The following is a 7,901-nucleotide window of genomic DNA, read 5'->3' as shown; positions in this document are numbered from 1 at the left end:
TACTCACGTTCTCCCAGTAACTCAGTAAGCAGATATTACTGTCTTTATTTTATTTTTAATTTTACCTACTATTATCATTTTAATTTGCTATAGGGCACATGTTTTAACCAGAGAGGGACAGAGAGAGAAAGAGAAAGTGAGAAAGCAAGCTGCCAGATCTGGGACTCAAACCACGATCAGCCATGTGGGAGTCCAGCACCTTAACAACCATGCCACCTGCTGGCCCCAGTAATTTAAATATTTTAAAAATAATTCTTTAAGAAATGATACCAATTCTCCACAATCTTTTTCAGAAAACAAACAAACAAGAGAAAGGAACACTTTGCATCTTTTTTTCTAGAGAGATTTTTTTTTTTTTTTGGAGAGGTTTTTGCTATATAGGGGCATCTGTGCTCGCCAGAAAGAGACAGAGAGACAGAAAATGAGAAATCACCCCCTAAGGGGATGGCCATGCCGCAGTCCCTTCTCCTCCATTCTCCTCTTGGGATCTTGGGCACACATGCACACGTGCCCGGTGTGAGTTTAAACCACCGGGTCTGGGACTCGAACTGCAGTTGACTACATGGGAGTTCAGCGACGTAACCATTATGCCAACTGCCAGTCCTGAGAGATATTTTTTTAACTTTTTTTTTCCTAAAAATTATTTTATTTGACTTTATTTATTTATTTATTTATTTTAATTTGACCAGAAAGGAACAGAGTGAGAGAAAGAGGGAAAGTAAGAAAGCAAGCTGCCAGGTTCAGGACTCAAACTGCGGTCAGCCATGTGAGAGTCCAGCACCCTTAACCACCACGCCACCTGCTGGCCCCTCTAGAGAGATTTTTGCTACAGGAAACATGTGCTTGCAGGAGAGATAGAAAGGGAGAAATTACCCACCCCCTGGGATTGGCCACACCGCTACACCACCACATCCCTTGTCCTCCAGTCTCTTCTTAGGATTTGGGGCACTCATGCACATGATGTGAATTTTAAACTGCCGGGTACAGGACTTGAACCATGGTTGACTATGTGGGATTCTAGCGATGTAACCATTATGCCATCTGCTGCTCCCTGCAACTCAGTTTTTGAGACCTGCCTTAACTTGATACCAAAAGTTAGCAATGTCTCTGGAAAGCAGGGTTAATTCATTCAGTCATACTACAAAGCTTACTGAGCATCTATGAAGGGTCTTCAAAAGTCCATGGAAAATACATATGAAAAAACTATGCATGGATTTCACAATTTTTTGCACCGAAATTAATTTGTGTTTCAATTCCATTTTCCTTGAACTTTTTGAAGTCCCCTTTTGCTATCCTGGTACTGCACATATGAGCCAAACAGGTCCCTGCCTTCATGAAGCTTATCTTCTTTTTTTTTTAATTTTAAGTTTATGTATGTATTTCCTACGAGAGAGAGAGATGGGTGGGGAGGAGGGGACACCCCTAATGGGGTCCTCATAGCACAACCCACAGTCTCCGTTGGCCCAGATTTCAGACAAACTCATTCTCATTGGCCTCCCATGACCTCACCCTGTCTCCAGTGGATTTGGCATTAGCCTCTCCAGAGCTCACAGGCCACCTTCTCCCTGAAGCCTCCTGGTGAGGGAATTCGTTCCTCCCAATGTACTAGAGGATTCTGCTGGGCCCGCTTGACTCCAGCAGTAGTCTGGGAACGCCTCAGGAGACCTCTTCTTAGCCATGTGACCTTGAGCATGGAACATGCTTTTCAAAAAGTATGTTTTTACTGTAAACTGACGCAGAGACTTCACTAAGACCCCACTGCGCTACTCAGAATCACTAGTGTGAAATGAAAGAGAAATTTTTGGGTCATCAGAAAAGTCATGAGCATTTTTGCATAATAAAACACAGAAAAATACGTTATAACTTTTCCAATGGCCAAATAATTCGCATTGCTAGATGCCAGCAACTATGCAGAGAACTTTTTACAAATGTAAAGTTCATTTCAGCTTTACAAAAGACCCTCGAGTTTTATACAATCCCCATTTTACAGATGCGAAGCCAAGACTCAGAAAATTTAACTAGAAGTTTGATTGGGTGTATTCTTAGGTATTAAGATGAATAAAATTGATTACCCTCTAACTAAATGGATAGAATTAAGAAGAAAGATAGTGGGGCCAGCAGGTGGCATGGTGGTTAAGGTGCTGGACTCCCAAATGGCTGACTACAGTTCAATTCCTGGACCTGGTGGCTTGAAAATTATGCTGGGTACATGTGCACGCATTTCTCAGAATCCCAGAATAGCCGAGAATGGATTGCAGTGTGGCCAGTCCCCTCTAGGGGGCGATTTCTCACTTTCCCTCTGACTGTTTCTCTCTGTCTCTCTGGTGAACACATTCGCCCTATGGCAAAAAAAAAAAAAAAAAGAGAGAGAGAGAGAAAGATAGCACAAATTACTAATACGAGAAATAAAAGAGGGACATCACTACAGACCTCATAGACATTAAAAGTGGCCAGAGAGGGGGCCAGCAGGTGATGTGGTGGTTAAGGTGCTGGACTCCCATATGACTGATCATGATTCGAGTCCTGAACCTGACAGCTTGCATTCTTATGTTCCCTCTCTTTTTCTCTCTCTCTCTTGTGAGTGCATGTGCCCTATAGCAAATTAAAAAATAATACTGATAAATAAAATTAAATAAATAATAACTTTTAAAAAATGACCAGAGGGGACCAGCAGATGGAGTAATGGTTATGTCACTGGACTCCCATATACGTGTCCGTGTTTCAAGTTCCAGGCCTGGCAACTTAAAACTCACGCCGGGCACCTGTGCCCAAAATCCCAAGAAGAGAATGGAGGAGAAGGGGTTGCAGCATGGCCATCCCCCAAGGGGGTAATTTCTCACTTTCTGTCTCTCTGTCTCTCTCTGTCTCTCCAGTGAACACACATGCTTTATAACAAAAATCTCTCAAAAAAAGAAAAGGTGACCAGAGAATACTAGACTAGGTGACCTCTTTTCCTGTTGAATGCTGTAGGGTTTGAGTTCCAGCCCTCTGCTTTCAGGCTGAGGTTATTTCTTGATTTTCTGGCACAGGGACTGGATTTGTCCTCAGCACAGGCCTAAACCACCCAGCCCGAGAAACTGAGGCATGAACTGGGCTGCCAGTTATTTAAGTCAGGAATAACTATCACAGGAAAGGCACATCAAGCCTTGTTGCAGCGGGTGGTCCCAGAGGGCTGACCAGTGGAGACGCTGGGAGTCAGAGTCAGGGAAGGAGGCACCTGAGAGCCTGCAGCAGCCATCTCAGCTGTAGGGAAGGAGCTATTCGGGGCACCATGGCCCACCCCAGTGAGCGCCCGAAGGTGGGGCCGAATCCTACCGAGTACTGGAAACCGATCGCTGCCAGACTCTGGTTCTTTTGCCTGACCCTAAGACCCAGGACCTTTCCTTGTAGCTCGCCTCGCAGAGCACTGTATCTTACTGCTGTGCCACTGTCTGGTCCCCTGCGATATTAATAGTTACCTACCATTCATCGAGCATGTGCTATTCTGCTGTGCTCAGTGATTGTCATGCCTGACTCGGACCCAGGTCAGTGATTGCCAGACTGTTCCTTGGAGCCTCCCTGGGGTCATCACTGCCAACAGGGACATGAGAGGACTGCGCGACGGGGAAAGGGCTGAGGGACGGACTCCAGCCCATCCTCAGTCTCAGCCTAGCTCTTTGTTCTCATGCATGCAGCCTGGTATCTAGAGATGATTCTATTTGTTTTTGTTTTAAGAATTATTTATTTAATTTTATTATTATTATACCTTAACATGCTGTAGGACACATGCACTCACCAGAGAGAGAGAAAGTAAGAAAGCAATCACCAGGTCCAAGACTCGAACCACAGTCAGCCATATGGGAGTCCAAGGCCTTAACCACCACACCACGTGCTGGCCTGGAGGACTCTGTTTGAACAGAGGGCTCCCAGGCTAATCAAAAAAACCAGCATTCTAGATATAACAACCTCATCTCCAGTCTTCACCCAGGGGGCACCATGCCTTAAATCACAACCACATTCCGACCCTGCCTCCCTGTGAGGATGGTTTTGTCTGTTCTCATGGGCGCACAGTTGCACGTCACCCATCACCGATGTCTCTTACCCCCACGGGGCTGGGGGGAGTGCCAGCTTAATGCTCCAAAGACTCCCTCCTCTCAATTCCAAGTTCTTGGGGAAGGAGGCCCCATTTGTCTTCTCTGGCGGTCCCTCGCCCCCTGCTTAACTCTGTACTGCTGCAGCCCAAGGCCCCTGCGGGCCCAGAAGAAGCCTGGCTCCCGACTGGGCTCTGTCTGATATCCCTGGCCCCGCCTTATCCCATTTCACTGCAGGTTGCTCCATCGCTAGCCCCAGAAATAAGTTCTCTGTCACTCCCCTGGGGGAGAGCTAACTGGCCACGTGGAAATCTGGCACTGGTCACAGACACTGGAGAGCAGAGACTCGCCCGTCCTCAGGGTATCAGCCTCTGAGTATTAATGGAAATTAGAGGAACCTTTGCTCCAGGAAGACCTAGTTACAGGAGTCCTGTGGCAAATCCAGGGAGTGTGCAGACAGAACAATGTTTTGTTTTCATTTGCTATGAAGTGTGTGCACTCACTGAAGAGAGACAGAGGGGAAGTGAGAAAGTGCCCCCAGGACAGGTGGCCACACTCCTCCATTCTCCTCTTGGGATTTTGGGCATGCACGCACACGTGTCTGGTGTGCTTTTCAAGCTGCCAGATTCTGAACTCAAACCATGCAGTAGGCCATCGAGGGGCCAGCTGCCCTAACTACCACACCACTTGCTGACTCCCCTCCAACAATATATTTTTTAAATAATTATTTTACTTAGCTTTATTTATCTATCTACGTATTTATTGACCAGAGAGGGACAGAATGAGAGAGGGGAGAAAGTGAGAAAGCAAGTCACCAGGTCTAGGACTCGAACTGTGTTTGGCCATGTGGGAGTCTAGCATCCTTAACCACCATACCACCTACTGGTCCCTCCAACAATATATTTTTAAAATTTATTTATTTCTTTCTTGAAATGAGTGAGAGAGAGACAGACAGATACAGCATCCCAACAGGGTCCTCTTTGTGCCACGATCCACCCCCAGCCTCAGCCAGCTACAGATCGCCAACTCAGGAAGGTCTCTAGCTGCAAACCCAGGACCTTGCCTCACAGAGCACTGTGTCTTACATGCTGGGCATGCTTACACATGTGCCTGATAATGATTTTCAAGCCTCCAGGTCCGGGACTTGAACTGTGCAGTTGGCCCTGTGAGATCCACCCACCTTAACCACCATGCCACTGGCTGGCCCTGAAGGTGTCCTATGTTGATGTGGCTCCATTCACTCGTGTGTTCGCTTAGCATTTATTGAGCACTGATTACATGCCAGGCCCAGTGCGAGGAGTCACTGATGCAAACACAGCCATGGACCTGGCTCCCAAGGAACTGAGTTTCGTGTGTTCGCTTAGCATTTATTGAGCACTGATTACATGCCAGGCCCAGTGCGAGGAGTCACTGATGCAGACACAGCCAACTGAGTTTGAGGTGATGGTGTGAGAAAAGCTGTCGTCGGTGTATTTTCAAAGGCCTACAGAACACAGAGAAGGCGTTTCCCAGTTCAGACAGAAGGAGGGTGGGAGGCTGCTGTACAGAGGAGGTCATGCTTGAGCTGGGCAAGTAGGAATTCTTTCAGCAAATAGGTCGGGGTGGGGGTGGTATTTGGGCTGCACAGAAACAGGAAAGTGCAAGAGGCCTTGAAGGAAGGGTCAGCAGGGCGGTATCTCCAGAGCCAAGGCTGTGTTGGGGCTGGGGCCCGGGCAGGGCACTGGGCTGAGACAGATGGGGCCAGGATGTGAAGGGCCCTCTGTGCCTGCTGGTTCAGAGGGGAGCAGATTCCCGCTTTGGAACTGATCACCCTGGAGGAGGAGGAACTGGGCGGAGGAGCAAGCCTGGAAGCAGCAGCGCTCTTGGGAGGGGCTGAAGGCCAGAAGCACAGCGAGGCCTGCAGAGGATGCAGACCAGCTGGCTTTGGGAGCCATTTCAGAGGAATCAAGAAGACTTAACTGTGGGTGGAGGGGAGAGGGAGAAGTCACAGGGTCACTTTAAGGCCGGGAAAAGGCATGGAGGCAGTTTGGGGCAGGGTAGGTGGGTTCCTGTGGTTCCAGATAGCGGAGCATTGCGTGCCTGCACTTACCCAGCTAGAGGTGGACATGCAGTGGGAGAGCAGCTCTCCAGCTCACTGCTGCACAGCAGGGCCTGGGGCGGTGCTGCTTGGGAGCAGTGTTTCCCAGAGACAGAACAGAGAAAATGGGGCAAGAACAGAGTCCTGGGAACACTGATTCTTTTTTTTTTTTTTTTTTTGGAGAGGTTTTTGCTATAGGGCACGTGCGCTCGCCAGACAGACAGAGACATAGAGATGGAAAGCGAGAAATCACCCCCCTGGGGGGATGGTCACGCCGCAATCCCTTCTCCTCCATTCTCCTCTCGGGATCTTGGGCATGCACGCACATGGGCCCATCGTGAGTTTTAAGCCACCGGATCCGGGATATGAACCATGGTCGACTATGTGGGAGTCCAGAGACATAGCCATTATGCTAACTGCTGGTCCCAGGAACACTGATTCTTAAAGGATAAGGTGTGCGGTGAGGAGGGCACGTAGCATAGTGGTTAAGGTGCTGGAATTCAACATGGTCAACTGTGGTTCAAGTCCCGGACCCAGCAGCTTGACTCACACCAGGTGTGTGTGCATGGATGCCCAAAAATCACAAGAGGAGAATGGAGGTGAAGGGATTGTGACGTGGCCATCCCCTCTCAAAGGGGAGGTGGTTTCTCACTCTCTGTCTCTCCAATGACACACATGCCTATACCAAAAATCTCTCTCCCCCAAAAATAAAAGAGGGGGAAGAAGGGCCCCCTAAGAGGCAGAGGAGAGATCAGTTGAAAAAGAGGTTGCAGGAGGTGGTGACGGGCAGTGTAGGTTCTGCTGAGAGATGGTGGAAGGCCAATACTGCACCCCCGTGGGGTTTAGCAGTGAGAGCTGATTCAGGTGAGAACAGCCCCAGAAATGGGTTAGTTTGGGCTGGAAGTCACAACTCTGGGAGTGACGCCAGTGCAGACCATCAGGATGCACAGAATTCTTCAAGCAGTTCTGGTGGCATGCTTACTCCATTGATCTTGGGTGCGATGCTGGCGGGGTTCGCGGGAGTGCACGCAAGTGGTTGCCCTGGAGAGGCCTGTGCAGGCTGAGTAGGTGGGAAGGCAGGTGTCCCAGGTGGAAGTGCAGAGGGAGAAGGGTAGGAGCTGTGTCCTAGAAAGGCCCAGGCCCAGGCCCAGCTTTGGGATTCTGTGCAGGAAGCTCAGGATTACAACTTGTGTCTTAAAGTGAACTGGGTTCGAACCATCACCATTCATTGTTGAGAGGCTGTTGTTACCAGAGCTAGGTCTAAAGGGTTGGTTTGGAGTTGGATTTGGAAAAGAGACGGGCAGGGAGGGAGGTGGGGGCAGACCAGCCCCAGCTCCCAGGGAGGAGCCCAGATCCTAGACTAGGATAGTCTCTAGGTGGAGGGTGGCACTCCATCTGCACTGGGGCAGAGGAGCGTTCTGTGAAGCCAGCGGGGGTGCTGGGCCTGGTTCGGCGGCCGGTCCCGGTCGGGACCTAGCGCTATGAATGTGTGTGTCAAGGGGCTGGGGAGGGCGGGCGTTGAGGCCTTCAGGCCCAGGGCTGGGAGAGAGGGCGGCGCTAGCGCCTACCTCGGCGCCTCCTGCATCCCGACCTGTCTTCCCGCACAGGGCTCGTGGGCCCTCAAGAAGGAGCCGTACACCAGGGAGATGCTGGCGATCTCCTTCATCTCGGCGGTCAACCGCAAGCGGAAGAAGCGGCGGGAGGCACGGGGACTGGGCAGCAGCACCGACGACGACTCGGAGCAGGAGGCGCAC

The 7,901-nt window shown here is 49.8% G+C and overlaps 1 protein-coding gene across 1 annotated transcript in view; it reads left to right on the top strand.

Annotated features, from left to right (window-relative positions):
* ARHGAP23 (Rho GTPase activating protein 23) overlaps positions 1-7,901 on the top strand; it is a gene marked incomplete in the record, with an annotated part of 91,418 nt that overhangs the window by 81,749 nt on the left and 1,768 nt on the right. Inside the window, 1 exon segment of the mRNA XM_014583221.1 lies at positions 7,755-7,895. Within this exon segment, the coding sequence (XP_014438707.1) occupies positions 7,755-7,895 (141 nt within the window).

Source organism: Tupaia chinensis, unplaced genomic scaffold (genome assembly GCF_000334495.1).
Source record: "Tupaia chinensis unplaced genomic scaffold, TupChi_1.0 Scaffold144171_1, whole genome shotgun sequence".
Lineage (NCBI taxonomy): Eukaryota > Metazoa > Chordata > Mammalia > Scandentia > Tupaiidae > Tupaia > Tupaia belangeri.
Note: the sequence above shows the minus strand (reverse complement) of the source record. Positions and strands in the feature narration are given on the sequence as shown.